The sequence below is a fragment of the Chenopodium album genome, chromosome 1 (assembly GCF_948465745.1).
Source record: "Chenopodium album chromosome 1, dcCheAlbu1.1, whole genome shotgun sequence".
NCBI lineage: Eukaryota > Viridiplantae > Streptophyta > Magnoliopsida > Caryophyllales > Amaranthaceae > Chenopodium > Chenopodium album.
The window spans coordinates 28,637,254-28,657,579 of record NC_137834.1 but is presented as its reverse complement, the minus strand read 5'-3'; the positions used below and the strand labels follow the sequence as shown (position 1 = coordinate 28,657,579).

General features: G+C 34.3%; 2 protein-coding genes across 4 annotated transcripts; both read right to left on the bottom strand.

Annotated features, from left to right (window-relative positions):
- Nucleotides 1–149: 149 nt before the first annotated feature.
- On the bottom strand, nt 150–4,025 carry LOC145643064 (uncharacterized). Of its 3 annotated transcripts, none has more exons than XM_081694227.1 (6): nt 3,608–4,025; nt 1,990–2,101; nt 1,796–1,889; nt 1,488–1,674; nt 1,354–1,423; nt 150–630 (listed from the first exon to the last, which is right to left on the bottom strand). In XM_081694227.1, the coding sequence occupies exons 1-6, from the start codon at nt 4,000–4,002 to the stop codon at nt 319–321; spliced, it is 1,170 nt and encodes a 389-aa protein (XP_081550353.1). In that variant the 5' UTR covers nt 4,003–4,025; the 3' UTR covers nt 150–318. The 3 variants fall into 3 exon arrangements, with proteins under 3 accessions (XP_081550353.1, XP_081550359.1, XP_081550363.1); XM_081694233.1 differs by having other exon boundaries at nt 1,796–1,926; nt 3,608–3,785; XM_081694237.1 differs by having other exon boundaries at nt 1,796–1,917; nt 3,608–3,785.
- Nucleotides 4,026–9,366: 5,341 nt separating this feature from the next.
- Nucleotides 9,367–19,051, bottom strand: LOC145643058 (T-complex protein 1 subunit alpha-like). Its single transcript, XM_081694221.1, has 17 exons — nt 18,813–19,051; nt 18,641–18,705; nt 17,574–17,663; nt 17,404–17,490; nt 17,181–17,240; nt 17,010–17,060; nt 16,606–16,701; nt 15,415–15,480; nt 15,075–15,292; nt 13,915–14,011; nt 13,553–13,639; nt 12,985–13,119; nt 12,762–12,866; nt 11,490–11,618; nt 11,303–11,406; nt 10,441–10,531; nt 9,367–9,825 (listed from the first exon to the last, which is right to left on the bottom strand). The coding sequence occupies exons 1-17, from the start codon at nt 18,871–18,873 to the stop codon at nt 9,742–9,744; spliced, it is 1,626 nt and encodes a 541-aa protein (XP_081550347.1). The 5' UTR covers nt 18,874–19,051; the 3' UTR covers nt 9,367–9,741.
- Nucleotides 19,052–20,326: the final 1,275 nt, after the last annotated feature.

The window sequence follows — 20,326 nt, the reverse complement described above, 5'->3', positions numbered from 1 at the left end:
TCTTAAACTTATCATGTGTGACACAAGTCCTGACCTTTATTATATATATTAATGTTAAAGTGGTAAAATAACATATGTAACGATCAAAGTAATGCACTTACTTAAATACAAAACTTCATAGGAATAGAACCTTCATATGTATACCGAACTTCATAGGAATAGGACCTTTATATAATCAGAAGTTCATAAGGTTCTCGTTGAAACTTCATTTCTATAATTAACATAAAATGTATTGTACACTACATTCTATAAGCAAGAAACTTACAAATTACACTACAAATTCTAGAAAATTTTCAAGCGTACAAATTGACATAATGACTAAGCAGCGGGAAGATCAGACAACCAGGGAAGCAGCTTTTCATGGACCAGGGCAGGTTTATCATCATGAGGGCAGTGTCCAACACCACTGAGAACAGACAGTGTCACATTTGGGCAGCTAGAAGGCAAAGACGTGAAGTATCTCCCAACAGGACCATCAAGCGGGGTAAAAGGGTCTTGATCACCCCACAAAACCAGAACAGGTATCGTGATTCTTGGCATCAGCTTGACTGGACTCGGTCCAGGAGGTCCAGTCACAATTGAAACAAAAGCATCCAATGCACCTTCACCATCTGCTGGTTCCTTTATGATCTGCACTCCTCACATGGCATAAAATTTTAAATATTGCCTACTCATAGTAAAACCAGTACTTCATATAAACTTGTGGGATGATGAGCTAAGGATCAAGAAACTAGCAGCATATTTGAATATGTGGAAATGTAAGATAATCTCTGTGTTCCCATAAGTTCAACTCATTTATGGTAGACTTTTGTTCATAAAAAAGTTTGTAAAGAGTGAGTGGGAAGATAAAGGTGTTTAAAGTAAGAGAAATAGAGTAAAAAGGTCAGTGAGTATGTGTAAGGCAAATATGGATAACATAGGAGAGAGTATGAGGAAAAATGTTAATAGTGTGGAGTGTTTGAAGTAAGGTATTAAACGGGGTTTGCCAAAGATAGAACAAAGTAAAAATGAGTCTTAACGTTCTAAAACAGCCCCATATGGAAAGTGAGTCGAACTTTTGAAGGATGGAGTGTTTCAATTTTGACACACAATTACTATCCTTCCAGAGTTATCTAAAATAACCATTTAATCTTGCAACTGGTGCTGTAGCACTTCAATATACAAAGTTGTTTTAGCTTTTTTGTAATTTCCATACGTTTTTTTTTACCAAGTTGCTTGATAAAGTCTGGTCTTTACAGGGTGTTGCCTAGCAACAGATGATCAAATTTCGTATGCAACAGTTTTATAGTTCCCTATACCATATAAGGGGGGAAAAAAGAGAAAAAGACACATGAGATGAAAACTGAAAAGTACCTCAACCAACGTGTCATCCACTGACTCTTTACATCCATAGACGGACAACAAGACATTTCGTAAGTTCTCTCTGCAGGTAAAGGATATCATCCGCACAGGCTTTAACACTCTAAAATTTGTCAAGTAAATTGTACCTTTGTTTGACGCGTTCAAAGAGAGCTGATGCAATAGGCTTTTGCTGTAGGAGGAAGTCAATCAACCAAAGCACGGGTAAGAGCAATTTGATTCTCCAATCATCAACAATAGCTTTGTTATTCATGCCACCAGAACAGTTTAACAGGACAAGTCCACTGACCAGAGGTTGAGATCTTTGACAAGATTCTGATGCAGGAATAGAACCAACAGAAGAATTCAATCAAGAACGAAATCCAAGATGATTTTTTTTTTTTCATTGCTGATAATAAAAACTTATCAATTAAACAAATATACAAAGAAAACCTACCCGCAGCAGAAATCACACAGGCAAGACTTCCCACGGAATTGCCTATAAGAACAGCTGGCTCTTGAACCACTTCATTCAAGAAATCCAAGAGCAACTGTTGAAAATGAGCCAAGTGGAGTAATCTGCAATGACTGTATACTTAAATAGTATGTTGACATAGCAACAAAAACAATAAGCTTAACAATAATTTATACCCCTGCCCATGTTTCCATTGTATACATAAATCCTGCTGGCTTGTCCGATGCACCAAATCCAAGGAGATCGATAGCATAAACCGTGTGATCTTGGGCCAATGTTGTAATATTCCTACAGGTAAATTTAAAAAAAAATAGTTTCACCTAAATACATTTTGGTAAAAATGGGAGTTCTAGAGTTTTTACATAATAGTTTTCACATGGATTGCGTACTGCATGCTCTTTTACAACTTCACAGGATACAGTCTAGCAGCTCTAGCTGTCTCTAATGCACAAGGATGCCTTTGAAATGTAAATAACTGTGATGCCCCCTCCCCCTTGTATCATTTTAATTATCGTGTACTGAAGGAGCAGTACGTAGGATGTTTCCAGGTTAGCAAGATGAGGATCACAAATTGGATGTGTCCTAGATTCATAAATTTACAGGAGGTCACATCCTAGAAACACTTCAAATTCTCATATTTCTCACCAGAAGCTTACCACCATAATACTTACAAATTACTTGTTCAACAAAAGTCAAGGACAGGAATTCCAAATGATAAATAAACTTCAAAAAAGAAACAATAGATATCATTCTAGATAAAAGTAGGGTAACAAATCATCATATGAATGGAATCGATCAATTAATACATACGAATGGATTGAGGTGATTGTCATTTATCCTACAGCATTAGCATGATATTCATATTATATGGTCTCAAGTCTCAACAAGCACGCAAGTTAAACTAGACTGTCTTCTTCTGGAATAAAAATCCTTTTCTAGGACAACTTAAACCAGTTTTTTATGTTCATCTTATTGCTAAATAAATGTCAATACAGATATATTTTTTAACTTAGAGTAGTTTACCAGAAGTAGAGAAGATTTTTCTTATATGACGAAATGAAGGACGAGTGGGTTTAGCAGCTAGATTTTACAAAGATCTTTCAATAGAAAATGCAATTCAATTCAAAGTATTCTTCTCCACACCAAACAACTACATAGAGAATTATAACTTTGACAATCAACATTCTTTTTTCTTGTTTTAACAAGAAATTTAAATTTTCCCATTTAAATCAACATTCTAGGTATTCCAAACAGTAAGATTGAGCGAGGTCAATGAGCACAAATCCAAAATTATATTACCAAATAGAATTGAACAACAGCACCAAGCTAGACAGCAAGAGCTTTGCATTGCACAAACAATTCAGCAATATGACCTGACTTATTGAAGCAATAAATCCTTAAATCAGAAATATATTTCCTATGCATTACTTCTAGCAAATCTCATATTATATCACATGGTCCTTCAATCAATTCATGACCATTCCTTGGGTTAAGAAAATCCAACTCAAATCAAAAGTAAAAATTAAACATGAATAGCACAAACATATTTATAAGATAAAAATAAGTTCTAATTTCGTAATCTAAGTTAAGTTTTATGGTAATCTCTGCTCGAGTTCAATGGAAGTTCAGTCTCGGCCTTTCGTGTCCTTCAATTATCACCCCTATTCCATACCCAATACACATGTGGACGGAATTCATGTAACATAATTGCAAAGAACAAATACTACATAACATAACAGAAACTAGTTGACAGAATAAAATTCCACAAAACAAAAGAAAAGGAAAAGGAAAAACCTTCTCCAGTGAGGAATAGAAGCACCAAATCCATGTACAAGGACCAAAGGAGGCCGACGACGACCAGAATCAGCAGATAACGGAGATTGAACAAAGTAATTGATAGAGTAACGATCTTTCCATTGCCATTTACGGGATCTTTCTTTGATTTCGCTCACTTCTAAAACCTCTTTGTTGGTAAAGGTAGTTGTGGATGAGACTGCCTGCAGCGAGCGGTGGCGAGGGAAGAGGATGCGGTGGTTGAGGCTGACACTGCCTCCGTGACCGTGGTTTAGTGGGCGGTGGTGATAAAGGAAAAATGGTGGCGAAGAAGGTGATGGTCGACAGGGTGAGGATAAGAAGGTGGTGGATGATGCTGCGGCTCCCGCCATAGATATTGTTGTTGCCACAGACATCACACAACTAACTATTCCCACCTTTTCTCTCCTGTCTAAACTCTTTTTGTTTTTCCTTTCTGTTAAATATTAACACCGTCATAAAAAAAATAAAAATAAAATCTCCAATGATGAAATTCAAATTTGAGCATTAAAATACAAAAATAGTTGTTTCTTTACACCCAACTAACTTCTCAATTTAACAACTCAAGTGATATACAATTTTCCAATGATGAAACTCTATTGAAGCTCGTTTATGATCGTTTATTTGATAAATGAGTAGAGTTTATTTTGAAATTCGTTTAATAAATGAGCCTGGACACGAGCCTATAAACATAGATTTGCTCATTCAGATAAGTTCATGAACAACTTGTTTATTTACGTTTGTGAACTACTCGTTATTTATATTCATGAATTATTGATTTATTTACAATTTTTAATTCGATTTTTAAGTCTTTTTTAATAAATAAGATTTAGTTTTAGATTTATAATTAGGATTTTAATTATTATGCTAATGTTGAGAATTTCAAATGACAAAAGTACATAGCTCATTTATTAGAGAAGCTCATTATTACTAATATAATAAGTCCGTTCATGAAATCTTTTATCAACATGTTTAATAAACGAGCCGTTTCACAAACAACCTGACATTTGACATTTGCTAACTGCTTTTTTTTTTTTTTTTTACTTTACTACCACCCAAATCCCATATTGTTAAATTTAACTACCTGATTCCTTAAGCCGTTACCGTTTTTGTTAGTGGGGCCCAACCACCGTCCAGCCACCCCTCCATCCCCAGCCATCTCACTGCTACCTCCCTTTCTCCTGGCCCATCAACGCTGCCCCGAAAGCCGAAAAGTCACTACCACCCCCTCCTCTCGCCAGCCAACTCATTCCCCTTGCTGGCGATGACTCCTCATTGCCCCTACCCAACCCTCCCCCTACCCCTGAAACCCCCAAATCGTTCTGCCTCCACCCTCAAAAACCGTGGCCGCTAGGGTTTCGGGGCTGGACGGGGAGCGATTAGGAGGTTTCAAGGGTAGGGTAGGGATTTTCTAGGGTTTTGTGGGAGGGAAAGGGGTTTTAAGGCGGGGAATCGTGGTTTAGGGACTAGGGAAGAAGGGTGATGTCACGCAAAGGGATTCAAGTGTACCGGCGGGGCTTTGTCGGGGTTAGGGGCAATTGGCGGGGGGAAATGGAGGAGGTCGGGTTTGCCGGCGTCAAGGGAACATTTGGGCACCGGCAAAGGGAGGGGAGAGGGTGGCTGACGAGGAGGGGGAGGTGGTAGAGATCGGGTTTATTTTTTAAAAAGTTTTTTTCAAAAAAAATAAATAAAATAATTATTTAATGAAATTTTGGCCCCACTTAACGAATTCTGTTAAGTGGTAGAAATATAGAGTATATATTTTTGGTATTTGCGTGGTAGTAAAATTTAAAAAATAAAAAAAATTAAACAGGTAGCAAATGTCAAACATGATGTTTTTAGTGGTAGCAAATGTCAAATTTTCCTAAAGGTAATCATTTTTATCATTCTATTATTTCTTTTGATACTTTGATAATAATTTTAAAACATTATTTTTTAAAAAATTGGGACTATTATTGGCTTTATTGCAACTAACATCGTAGTCGTTACCATTAGTATTAAAATTTATTGCAACTAACACCGTAGTCGTTACCATTAGTTTTTAAATTTATTAATCTATGTATGTAGTATATACTAAAATAGCAACCGTTTACATGTCACTTTTTTATTAATTTTTTCCCGCCAAAATGCGAGGATGATGTCATTTGTTTTCCTTTTTAAGCAACCTTAATTAACATAACTTTGAAAATATATTCCATTTGAATTTTTAAATTTTGGGTTTTCTACAGATATTAGGCTATTTAGTTATTTACGAGTTGTTAACAATAGTTAATAATATAATTTAATTGAAATTTCTTAATAAAATATGAAAATTATGCACTTTCAGGAATTGTATTTTTATATTTAATTAAAAATTAGTTAGGAAAAATGAGGAGGTTTTTTTCTTAGTTGACACGTTTCCTTTTGAGGTAATTTTTTTACGTTGCATTTACAAGTTACCCCACTTGTTTTTCATTCTCTCTCACTCTCTCTCCTCTCCTTAATATATGTGTCTAAATCAAACGCGTTAACTAAATGAAAACGGAGGAAGTAGTTATTAGTTTATTACCGCAAAAAAAAAAAAAAAAAAAAAAAAAAAAAAAAAAAAGAGAAATGCTAGAGGAATAGTGTACAAAAGAAAATTGTACACCACTAATAAAAGTTAAGTTTGCCAAGTAAGCAAGCCCATTAAATAACAGTCATAGAGGGAATCTGAAATTTTAGAGGGGAAAGGTGAGAGGGAAATAATTTGGTTTTTACCACACAATTACACTTTATTTGAATAGGAGGAAATGAAAGGAAAAGAAGAGAAGAGAAATGAAAGGATCAAATTCTCTTGTTTAGGTAAAATATTGGGGGAAAATTGGAGGGAAAATGGAGCTCACCTCCCCCTCCCTTTCTTTTCCCTTCCCTTCCTCCATTTTCCCTCCCTTCTTTTCTTTCCTCTTTGCTATCCAAACAAAGCGTTAGGCTTAACAGCAGGAATGCTTTTGGATGGGCGCCAGATGTTTTGAGAAACGTGTAAGAATTAAGTGAGAAGGAAGTTTTCAAGACCTCCATTATCAGATACGGAGTAGCTATTAGAATTGGTTGGAGCTTTAAATACAGAAAAATGGTGAAGTTCGTAACTCAATCTAGCATTCTATGGTTCAACTAATACTGCAAAACTACGGAGTAAGATATGGATGAAACCATAGCATTTGAAAAAGTAATTAGGGGTTTGATATTGTACTGCATTTATTCTTAATGGCCTTTTGGTTTCTACTAGTAATTGTTGGTCATTCAATTTGCTCACAATCTTTTGACAAGCAGTCAATTCAATTAATAGGATTATTGTATTTGCATAAATTAGATTGGAGCAGAAGCATTAGTTCAAGTATTGTACAATGCTGGTTTTGTTGGATCCTATCATGCTCAAGGTGTTTCTTTTATTGATTTAGTTCTTGAAGTCACAAGGAAGCATGTGTTGCGATTGCTTACAAGGTGTTCGACAAAATGCCTCTATAAATTTTATTTTATCGATAATGTTTCTAATATTTTACCATAGATTTTTAGTTGATACCAAAATTATTAACTTGATACCAAATTTTATCAATAATGTTTCTCATACGATACCAAAATTTTTGAGAGCTATGATGGTGGATTGGTGGACAGGCAAAATGCTTTTGTTGATGTTCGTTGGAACTTGCTGGAGGTGGATGTAGTTGGGTGTTGTGGTGCGGAAATATTTAGTTAGATTAGGAACTAAATTGTTTTTTTTTTTTTTTTTTAAATTAGGAACTAAATAAATACATTCACACCAGAATAATTAGTCGATGGAATCTTTAGATTGTTTTTTTTTTTTTTTTTTTGTTGTTGTTGTTGTTGTTTAGGGAGGCGGGGGTGAGAATCAATCCCAAAATCTCTTGGAATCGAGAGGGAATCTTTAGATTGTTAGTTGATTGTTTAAAATCCCTATCAATTCCTTATGAATGAGCCTAATTTGTGATTTCATCCTTTAAGTCCATGTTCTCTTTACCTAATTTTTGCTGATGTGAAATAATTTTTACTAATTTAAAATTTATTTTATTGAACACAGAAATTTTTACTTAAATAATTTTACTGATTTCTAATTATATTTGTTCTTTAAAGTCACTGATTTTTTTAAAAAAAAAGGTACTATTATCAATCTCTTGCAGTAACAAAAGTAAATATTTCAATTTCAACCATTATTACCTCTAACGTACAAAGAATGTGAAGTGGATCAACATATTTCAATAACATATAAAGAGTAACTAGTGTATGCCTCTGATTATTGCGCGCTAATTTGTACTTGTTTCATTCAATATCAACTACGTGCAATATTAAACAAAATGAGAGTGAGTGATATTTTAAGTTGTTAGAGCTTTCATCCAGATTCCAGGAGATCTTAGGATCGATTCTCTTTAACATCCTATAGATTCCCTTCTTACTCCAAAGCCACACAGTGGAAGACTAACTTTCGAAAACTCAAATATATAAAAGGTTTAATAAAACAAATCAAACTTTAAAACCAACTTACATTAAATCAATAACTTGAAACTATTAAAGGCCCTTTAAAAACCAAACTAAAATATCAAAACAATAATTATATGTTAGTGTCTACAATTACATAGATAATTCAATACACTAAATAATAAACAATGAAATATATAACCCTCTTCGCTCAATCCTATCATGCTTGATGTGCTCCTTCTACTTGTACTTCATTAGTTCAACCTCACTACTCGCCATATAAAATGGGTCATAGTAGGGTCAATCCAAAGAAAAGCCAAACACAACAAAGTACGAATCAGCAAAAGCTGAGTACATATGCACCAATAGGAAAAATCACACTAACATGAATATCCTAGCAATAAGAATTAATAATTAAATAAACAAAAACATTATTGCCATACAACACAAGTCAACTTACCTTTGACTCATGACTCTACTTAATTTATTAATATATAGTTTTGGATAACGCATCGAACGGGTTTCCATCCTAAAAAAATAGCACATTAATATATTGAGCTTCCAATTAGGGAGCTACCCCAATTGACACCTACTATGTCACACTTGGTGACGAAATTTCAGCATATTAATAATAAAAGAAAGTACAGCGTCCTGTACCCGTGTAAAAGTTATGGTTAAATATAAGACCCCATAAGTCCTCCCTTACACTTTACGTGATTTACCAATTCAACTTGTGATGACTCAAACCAATCAATCAAGAATAAACATAATAACAATCAATACATACTTCCAATTCATTATTGAATTAATTAGTGAGCAAATACTATTTATTTTAATTAAAATTCCTTCCCTATTATTGTGCACAAAATTGTACGATTACTACCTTGGTGTATAAAATGCACTAATAACTTCCTTGACTCAATCTCAACTATGTGAGTGAGTAATAAAATAATTTCTTGACTCGGCCTCAACTTATGTTGGTGAGTAAATAAATAAACTTTCTTGACTCAACTCCAGTAATAAATGGGTGAGAATAAAATCATAAATCATACTCAGTATAATATAACTTTAATTCTTTTCAATAAACATAGGCCTTGATAATTAAATACATGTCTTCTTGATAATGAATGATGTGTTCGATTTTGCATAACAATTATGCCATTGGAATACATCATCATAACAGTACGGCTCAAGAGTTTAGCTCAATTAGCAAGTTAAGTGTTGATGAACTCAATAGTGGTAATGTACCTTGCGCAATAATAACACAGGTTGAGTTGAAGATAACAAAGTTGACATCAATTAGTGATTTAAAAAAACATCAAACAACAAATTAATGCAAAAATATTACTGTTACAAGCCTTTGCATCTTTCTGATATAAGATACGATATGTTCTGAATTCTAATAATTTAGATCCAGGCATTACCACAGCTACATTCTGCCAAATCATGAACTAAATTTTCATAGAGCCAACAAAGCAACACAAATCCAAGATCAACTTTCTATCTCAACACGCACAAAATTCGAGGCAGGTAAACGTAAACACGCCTGCCAACCATCATTATCACAGTCCATGATGCCAAATCTAGATATTCAGTACAAGCAACGCCCAAAACTGTAGTCACCCACGGTGTTGATTCTACTCTTCCCATCTAACATTTCCTACTTATTCATCGTTCTGGTTCTCATCCTTGGCAAGCCTGATCATGTCATCTATTCTAAGAATAGTAATAGCTGCTTCCGTTGCAAACTGGAAAACAAAACATACCAATCGAATTCAATGTGCCATCAGACAGTGACTCGCAAACACACAAATAACACAGACCTTAAATATATAAATAAATAAAATTAATTATAATAGCTGGATATTGATATGAGGTATTAATTCAATTTTGTAGTTTTAACTACTACCTTTATAGTTTTCAAAAAAATAAAAAATAAAACTACTACCTTTATACATGTTCCATACTATCCTTCCCTTGTACTAATATCAATGCATATTACTAACAATAATTTGGTACTTTAAACTATCGTATAAAATAACAGATCAGTGTGAAACTGTGAATTGTTAATACCCTTACGGCCACAGAAAAAGTTTGTACTTAGTTTTTAATTGGTGCTTTTAAACATTTCCGTAACTTATTTCTCTCCCATTATCACACCAAAAATGTCCTAGCTTTTTTTTGGGAGTTATCTCAGAAGAGAGAAACAGGGTATTTGATATTTAGCACATCCTAAGATCATGTGCAAATGCTGGAAATGACAGATATTGAGGAACAGAGGGAGTATGATTTTACAATAATCCTAAACAATTACATTTAATAAGATTAGGATACACAAAGAAATGTTGGGTTATAATTCTTACCTGGATAATCTTGACTTTGCTCATTGCTGGCTCAATGACTCCAGCTTCAAGGTTGTTACGTACGGTGCCCTGGTATAGGTCCAATCCCATGCTGCAAACAACAGATTAAATGGAGTGAGACAACAGAATTAAGGACAGTAAATTAGAATTTATTAGTCAACATATTGCAATATTGCATGATAAAATATAGTTTAAATACAACAGGCATCAATCCTAAAGCAACACCACCAAATACACCAAAGAACAAACCCATGGATGATTAAAATAAATAAATAAACAAAGTTTTTTTTATAGAAAAAACAAAAAAAAAAAAAAGCTTAGCATCTTCTAAAGTCATAAATGAAAACTGAAGAAATTTCATCATACTACTGACTTCTGATTCATAGTTAAGATATCTTCATTAAAAATTACAGCCAAATAATCATATGTTAGCTTTCACTAAAATATTGGCTAACTTTGACCATCGGATAGTCAAACCACATTGCTAAGATTCTAGTTAGGTAATAAACGAAATGCCACTAGAATGCACTGCCTTTAGCCAATCATTTCAAATGGTCAAACTAAGGATTGCAACTTTCTAAACCAAGACCCGCACAACAAACCTACAGGAATATTTATTAAAAAAAATATAAATAAATAATAAATAAAAATGAAGGATTCAGTTGATGCCCCTACAACCCTACTAAAAGGAAACTGAATTGATTTACAGTAAAGTGCATAGATAGCAACCAAGCAGGTCAACATAAATGTTATGAGCACCACAGAATCTTAGCCAAAATAGTGAAAATACTCAACTACCTTTGGTTAAAATATGGAGAAATACAAAAGTAAAGAAACACCATCAGCGACAAGTAATCATTACCTGGACAAATGTTGTTTGTCAGCTTTGGTCTGTGCAGCATGATGGTAAGCCCGCAGCTTAGCAACCAGCTCAGTTGAATCCTTAGCAGCATTCACAGCAAGAACCTGCCAAGATCAAACCATGCAATTGAAGCTTACAGATCATAAAAGGCTCAAGGTTTTCAAAATTAAAGAAAATAATACAACACCTTAGGAATAATTAGCAAGGCTTCAGCAAATTCAGCAATTGCCAACTGCTCCCTTGATCCTAATGTGGTAGCTAGGTACTCCAAGTACACAGATAACGCAGCCTCAACAGCCCCTCCACCAGCTACTACCTGAATCATAGAATACGAAAGGAGTATCAATATTTGGTCTTTTCCCTTAGGGAAGAGAAATGGGATATTTAAAGTACAGTTTGTCTACATTCAACACTTGAGCAAAATTCCATCTACAACCCACACAACTCGTTGACAATAAAATAAACACATGGTAAATCATGTTTAAAAACGACCATGCCTCAATAACTACTAACTCAAAAAAATAGGATACAATTAACCTGCTAACAACTATTTTGAAGTAATTACTTCAACTACTGCAGTGTGAAAACATTGAACTTTTCTCACAGAAAACATAGCAATTTTGTGAAACTTCCGTAAAAGTAAATGTAGTAGCTGTAGCCTCCGAAATCAGAGGATTTTGTGAGAAAATAATAAATCTACATACGAACTTTTGTAGAAATCCAAGCCTCAAGGTCAGCTAGGATCTTCGTATTTGAGTTTTTAACTTCAATTATTAAGAACTCTCAAAGAGTTACCCCCCCCCCCCCCCCCCCTTTTTATGTTGAGGCAATTTTTACTAAATTAATCTCGCTCCTGAAATATATGACATTCTTGATCCTTCCCTTAACTCTAGGCTGGAATCATAAATGGGTTGTCTCCTCTAGTCCTCTTTTATCTGTTTTAATGGAACGGAGTATTCAAAATTAGGATGATAGTGAGTCAAGAAAACAACAGCTACCTGCCAATGATACTATTCTAGATATCAGCAAAGAGGCAGGTCACTAATGACTCATATGGAAGAATATCCAAATCCAAGAGGCTAATATTCATCTGCTATACTTACAGTAATGCACATTTGACGCACAGGCTGAAATAAATATCAAAGATGACATGAATTCTTTTGACAACGAAAAAAAAAAAACATTAGAATAACAAGATGCAGCAGGCAAAGAGCAGGTCCAAAATAATGAACTAATTGTGTTCTAAGTGAAGTCATATATGTTCCATCCTTAACCAAATAATTTTATGCTAGAATTGCAAGAACTCCATATTACAAAACAGACAGCATACTAAGAAACAAAACCCGTAAAGATCAAATCTACTCCAGAGATATGGTCACCAAAAAAGTTCATTAAACTATGGACTCTTATAGCCATTAAATCTGGGTTCTGAAGTCAGAAGTGGCAGATTAAGACTTACCGCATTTGACTCAAGGGTTCTCTTAACAATACATAAAGCATCATGCAAGGCTCTTTCCATCTCATCAAGCATATAATCATTTGCGCCCCTGAGAACCAAAGAAACCTGATACAGAAAAGGAATAAACTAATCTTAAATGACAGGTATCATATGCTGCAATTTCTCATAATTAGAAGTCAAATTATAAGAACACAAAAAAATAAATGTAATTCAGTTTACTCACCGCACTAGTTGTTTTGGGTCCCTTAATCATGATGACATCATCATCTGCAACACGTTCCTCCACTACTTCTTCTGCTTGTCCAAGAAATGATGGTTCAAAAGTTTCCTCACCTTCCATATCAGCAAAAGTGGAAACCTGAAGCCATAGGCAGAAAATTGATAAGATGAATATTCCTAATGACAAACCAAAACCCAAAATTTCAATATTATAGTGCATCAGTGCATCATACGGACAAAAGAATACAACAAACCCCAAAAGAGAAGCAATCCCAAGGTTATGGAACCCATTTCAATTAAAATGCATGTTTTATGTCACATTCAATATCAGCTGACAACTAATCATATTTCATTCATTTAATAAACCAGAAGCCCATAAATAAGTTTATTAAATCAATACCTTTTACAAACAGAATGACGATATTATAGAAGCAAAATAGGAACAAACAGAAAGAGTAAGAAAAAGCCTCAATATATAACACGGAAAGCTATGTTGACGCCTAGATAGCTTGCCTTGTAACAGAAACCAATGAAGAGAGCTAAGAGTATGGTCATTCTATACAGTGACGTACCAGTGTTGCTCCGGTGGCCTTGGCTACATGGCGCATATCATCCTTCCGTACACGTCTAACAGCAATTGCACCAGCCTCTACAAAATACTGGGAAAAAAAAGATAAAAAAATCAATAACTGACAGCCATTAAAATAAGCAAATGGTTATAATAATAGTTTAACTTCACAGATTACATTAAAAAAAATATGGCTTAAAGTATCAGGAGTTTCAAAACAATCCCATACTAACAACCCACCCATTCAAGATATCAACACACATTTATCAATGCAGGACATGTAGAGTACAAACCAGTGACAATGATAGTCAGGGTAGAGAGAAGCGACAACAGAAAAACTTCAGTAATTGAGGAAAATAATAATACCTTAAGTGCCATATCATCAATGCCTTTGGTGGTTAGAATAACATTAGCACCAGCTTTTAATAGTTTTTCAATTCGCTCTTTGGTCACATCTGCTTCCCTATAGAGAAAAAAAAAAGGGTCATACCACAAGTCCACAATCAAGCTTGAAGACCATCATTAATCACATCATGTAACAATCAACTGTGTAATGACGAAAAAAATATAAATAGTAGAATATTCAACAACAAAAATGAAGTCAATTTCAGAATTGTTAATGATGTCAGTATAAATGTCTTCAATGTTTTGTCTCCACAAAAGGTTAACCTTTTTCAAGAAGCATACTTAGATCATGCAAATTTTTGGATAATAGCACAGTAGCAATATCAAACATTGACATTCCAGAAGTCCTGGCAGCAAAGGATGTAGTTGGTGACACTAAATAGCTACATGAGGCCATTGGTTTGGTTCTTCCATAGAAAATTGCTGCATTACTGGATTGTGGAACAAAGTATGTATATGTGTAGGAAGGTGACAAGCATAAAGAATTCACTTATTAAAAAAAAAATTAAAAAAAAAAATAAAAAGCTTTTTTTTTGTGCGAGAGTATTAAGGAGCTTCAGAATGGTAAAATCTGCTGGGTCATCATAATAGTTTGGAAAAATACATTGGCAATTTTTCCAAGTGAACTGAAAAGGTTTGTTAAGACAAGCCTAAATAAAAGCTCTACTCAGTTTTTGCCGTGGTCTTCTACAAGTATAGCTAAAAATCCTCAAGATTTATGTATTTTAGCTTAAACATTCAGTTCTTATTCCTTATACTTACTAATACAAATAAAGTTTGCAATAAAAGCATTCCTGGAAAAATAATTAGATACATTGATTTCAGATTCAATTTAAAACAATTTAAAAAAATGTGGTTGTTAAATTCTAATGCTAAGTACTTTAGGCATAACAAGAAAGACCTATACTTTAATTTGGCTGCTTGTTTGATTTTCCTATATAGCAAACAAATGGTGATGTTCACAAAGTCCTTTTTAGTTCATAACTTTTGAAACTTCATAACACTTGATCAAAAGAAAACTGATGACTACAATATCCAATAATGCAAGTATTATACAGATAAATTGAATATACACTGTGCTGGCAGCTAAAGTATGTCAAGCACCTATATTAACAAAATACCTTTGTCGGATTTTCTCAAGTTCTCTTGGGTCATTGACTAACACCTGAACACCTAATTGCATTTTTGTTTTCTGGAGATTAAAATCAAGACAGGCAATTCTTGCTGGAGACACACGGGTGGGCATTCCTTGAGCAGCACGACCTGTGTTAAGAGCATATCCTCTCAACAAATAACTTTCCTTTGCACTTTTTCCATGAGCTTTCAAAAGGTTGATGCTCTAGATCATGAGAAGCAAGTAGCATATCAAAACTGAAGAATATTGACACAGCTATATGCAGTAGAAAAAAAAAAGGCTTTTAGAACAAGAAAGACGTTGAGTTAGCAAAAGATAAAACAAACCTTGATAGGATACTTTACTTCACCACGTGCATTCGTCATTTTTACTGACTGTACTGCATCTACTACCTACTCCATGCATTATCAAAAATCAATACATACATCATGCCAGAGACTTCAAAAAACAATACACCTGCAACTAAATTACTTATATAAAGAAATCAATCATTGCTAGAGAAAAGTTGTCAACCATTAAGGAAAAACATATAGCGACTCATCAGGTGACATTTCATCCTCTCCTCTCCCTCACAAGATAATAAAACCATTTATACTAGGAAGGGGACAAACAGCCTCCCATAAAATAAATAATACTAATACTGTATTTTTTTTTCTTAATGTTGTTTAATTTCAAAAATTGTGCCATATTGTCTCACCAACTATGAGGGAGTTTTTTTTTTCATTGCAGATTTGAAAATCTATACTGGTTGATAATATCTGCAGGAAAAGATACTTTGCCATTAAATACAAAGCATGGCATAGAAGTAGGAAAAAAGCAGAACTAGTAGCAGTAATTAATTTGATGTTAAAATCTGTATTGATATTATATTTTGGGTGCTGTTTTGGTATTTAGTTGATGATAAATTGATAACCTTTTTTTCCCAATCAAAAGATGAATAAATTGGTTTTCAAACTAAATGCATGCAGATGGCCATGAGCTTAGCCAAGAAACTGTCTACAGAGTAGAGATGCCTACGGTAAATCTATACATAGCCATCAGCAAAGCTGAGGTCATAGAACGAAAGATCCAGGGATATAATCATAGAAACTGAAGATGTAAATCTCACACAAAGAAGGGGAATAAAGATGGACAAGCACCCAAAGCATTATACATTTTAGAGCTATTATCAAGATCAATTTACAATTTAGAGCTATTATCAAAATATCGCCAAATGCAGTTGAAACATCAAGGTACTTCAAGATTTCCATAGCCTAACATATCATTCAGCCAAAATATAACTTCATCTTATAATATAACGGCTGCATAAGATGACATAAACAAGACGAGCAGACAGCACATCTGTAAAGCTCATATCAAACTTCTTATTAGACAAATGGCTAGGTCAAGTTTGAGGGTTTGACTGTTTTGAGTCCAACAACATCAAGGACATGTAAGTTTGGCATGTTAACTCTTTTATAAATATTAAACCAATCCCATGACGGATCAATTATCCATAGAAATAACAGGTAGCATACCAGGCCTGCAAAGAAGTCACTATCTGCTGCTATTAGCTTTGATGACATGCTTGTCTTTGCACAATTTACCAGTGAATCTTTGCCGAGCTTTTCAACCTTCATAAAAGATAAATTAAATTAGAATAATCATGAGCAATATTAAACAAGTAGTAACAGGATCCACACATCACAACAACAACAACAAAATTGCACTGAGGCAAGGTTTAAAGATGTTCAATTTTACTAAACCACGCCCTAATTGTACACACAACTAACCACCTAATTTTAACAATACAGAAATGAGTTATTACAGAGAAAGAGAGCTAGAGACCTCCAAAAACAAAGAAATTAAAAAGGTGATTTCAATCTCAAAATGGCAATGTAAGAAAGCCACATCATCTGAATAGTTATCAGGAGGCAAATACCTTCACTGCAAGTTTCTCATCAACATATTTGCATGCTTCCCTCATTGCAAGCTGAGAAAGAATGAGACAATAAGGGACACATTAAAAATTCATACTTTACGGATAGAGCATTTATGACCAGAAAAATTGCAATCTGAACATCAAACAACAGGAGATTGATAAGATACTGACCCTAAATCCACTTATTATAGATGTTGGATGAATCTTATTCCTCACCAAATCATTCGCCCTCTGCAGTAATAAACAAGCATATAAAACTCGATGAATCTTTCATCATGGAAAAATCAAGAGTGTATCACACTTACGTATTAAAAATAAAAAAAATAAAAAAAATATATATTGAAGTTAGGCATTGCAACAGATAGTATAAAAGCTGTTACTAGCTCCAACTCACCTTAAGCAACTCTGCAGCGAAAATAACCACGGAAGTTGTTCCATCTCCAACTTCTTTGTCTTGGAGTTCAGCTAACTCCACAAGTACCTAAAAGCAAATGGAGAAAGCTATGACTAATGTCGTACTAACAAAGGGAAAAAAAAACTATAGAATTAAGAGCTTTCATGTACCTTAGCAGCAGGATGCTCAACTTCCAACATCTTGAGGATGGTAGCACCATCATTTGTAATTGTAACATCTCCAATATCATCAACCAACATCTACATTAAGATTACTAACATTAGAGATCCAGTGATTTCTGTAATATTAAAGCTTACTTAGGGGGGGAACAGCAATTATGAAAGGAAAGATACTTGTCGGATGTAAAGCAAACATCTTTTTAAAGGTTAAAGTATATCCACTAAAATTCTAATGTTTACAGGTACATTGCTTTCACCCTTCTGGCTACAATATGAAAATCACTGCAAGTCGACAAAGTTAGATGTTGCATACTTTTAGTATCTTCAGCTTTTAAAGGGATGGTGCTAACACTATAAGGCGCCATAGTCTGCCTATTTACCACAATGCAAAAACAGCTAAGCATTATCTTTCTTCTTTCCTTAAAATGCCATCAAAGGCTGTTCGTATAATACCTTACTAAAAGAAAATTTCAATAACAAGTAGATGTATACTTCAAACTAAAAACAAATAAGTTCATTAAACTTCCAATTAAACTTAGCACTACTTTCCTTAAACACACGTCACAAATAAGTGCAAACAACAAACTGTATTAATGCCACATTGATCAATGTTTCATCTTGCTCACCGTATATGTTCATTTACTTCACTTTTCTGTTTTACTTCATCCCTAAACACAACCCTACCTCAAAAATTTCCCATTCACTTCATCTCACAATCACCCATGTCATTAAAGCTTCAATTGATACAAACCACGCCTTCTGCTCATTATACAAATCTTCCTAATACAAACCATTTATACAACCTAAACCTAAACCTAAACCTAAAACAATTTCCAACACTACCCAATAAGGTAAACACAAGACATAAGTAGCAGAAAAAACAAAACGAAGATTGAATCACATACTAAGAAAATAACAAAAGGCTGAACATTTGAGCAAAATACAACACAAAATCTAAATTTAAAAATGAAGTAAAACCCTTAAATCAAAGTAAAATTCAAAAGAAACCCACTTAAATTAAACCCTAAAAAAGAGAAATAGGCGCAAAAGGATCAAACCTTGTCGAGACCAACAGGGCCAAGTGAGGATTTAACGATATTGGCGATTGCTTGACATGCAACCACTGCACACCATAAAAACACAACACACAAACAAGAGAAATACCCAGAATCAGAAACTGAAAGAAATGCAAAGAATTAGGGCTAAAAACAATAAAAATGAGAATTAAACCGTTTTGAGTGCGAACATCTTGGCCAGATTGGCGGTCACCCAATATATCAGGGGCCGGCATTGTTAATGATTGGGATTACGAGAAAAGTGTAGGATTGAAATGGGGGTTTTCAGGAAGAACGCGAAGGTCAGTAGTTGAGAGTGATGAACAGAGGTTTGCCGCAAAGAGAGGAGAGAGGGAAGAACTGCGGCTACTCTGATTATTTTGGTTGGGTTAGATTTTGAAAAAAGAGATGTCTTCGTCGAGAATGTTCAAACAAAAGCCCAATCAAAAATAGGGGTTATGTTTTGAGAGTCGATTAAATGCAATAAGCCAATAACTCAATAATTCAAGTTTTGGGGTAATTTAATTTTGGAAAAATTGACAGGAATATTACAACCTTTAACCGGTCCGCCATAAATAAAACCACTTTTTGATAATCTCCCAATAAAACCACATTTGCACATGATCTTCCAAAAATAGGGTGAAACCGGTTGGTAACCTTTTTAATAGGTTTGTATGACACGTGTCCTTTTGTAATTAGTTAATTGCTTATTTATTTATTTATTTTTACAATTTTCTTTTTTTTTTTAAATAAAAAATTAATAAAATAATTGATTTTAATTTTTTTAAAAATCCTCCACAACCACAGCCCCTACCTCGTGAATTCCCCATGAATCAGCGACGCCAATCAACCACCGCCGGTGGGAAATCCTTCATGGAATCCTCCATGTCGTCAACCACAATCGCTGGCACATTCTCTCTCCTCCCTCCGCCACACTCTCCACTCACCCCTACCACCCTCAGGCCACCTCACTCACTCCTCACCACCACCACCACCACCTTCGGCTTTTGGAGGGGAATGTGGGCTGTTGTATTTGGGAGGGGAAGGTGTTGAAACTCCAAAACCTTCACGATTCTCACAGCTTGAATCACAAGGATTGGGTACCTTGAGATTGGGGTCAAGTGTTTCAGAGGCCAGAGGGGAAGGGTTGATTGGGCTGGTGGTCTGGCGAGTGGTTAAGCGTTGAGGGAATGAAGGGGAAAGGGCTAAGTTGTGCAGTGGGGCTGTGAGGCGGCAACAGGGTTGCACTGTGGCTATAAAGAGAGGCTAAATAGGGAAGGAAGGGTGTTGAACAGGTTTTTAAGGGAGGGACCATAGAAGAGGAGGGAGAGATTTTTTTGCTTTTTTTTTTTAATTAAGTTTTTTATAAATTAATGTTAATTTTTTAAGGGAAATATGTAAAAATTAAAATTAAAAAATCTTGATCAATAACAATTTGACATGTGTCCATCTTTAACCTTTGAAGCAGGTTACCGGTTTTTTATTCTATTTTTGAAAGATTATGTGCAAAGGTCGTTTTATTGGTGGATTATCAAAAGGTTGTTTTATTTATGTCAGATCGGGCAAAGGTCATAATATTCCTTTCAATTTTTCCTAATTTTTTTTTGTTTTTTTTTAAAGATTTTTTTACTTTTACCATAAAAAAAATTGTTTTTTACCACCGAAACTTCTAAAAGTTTTATTTTATCA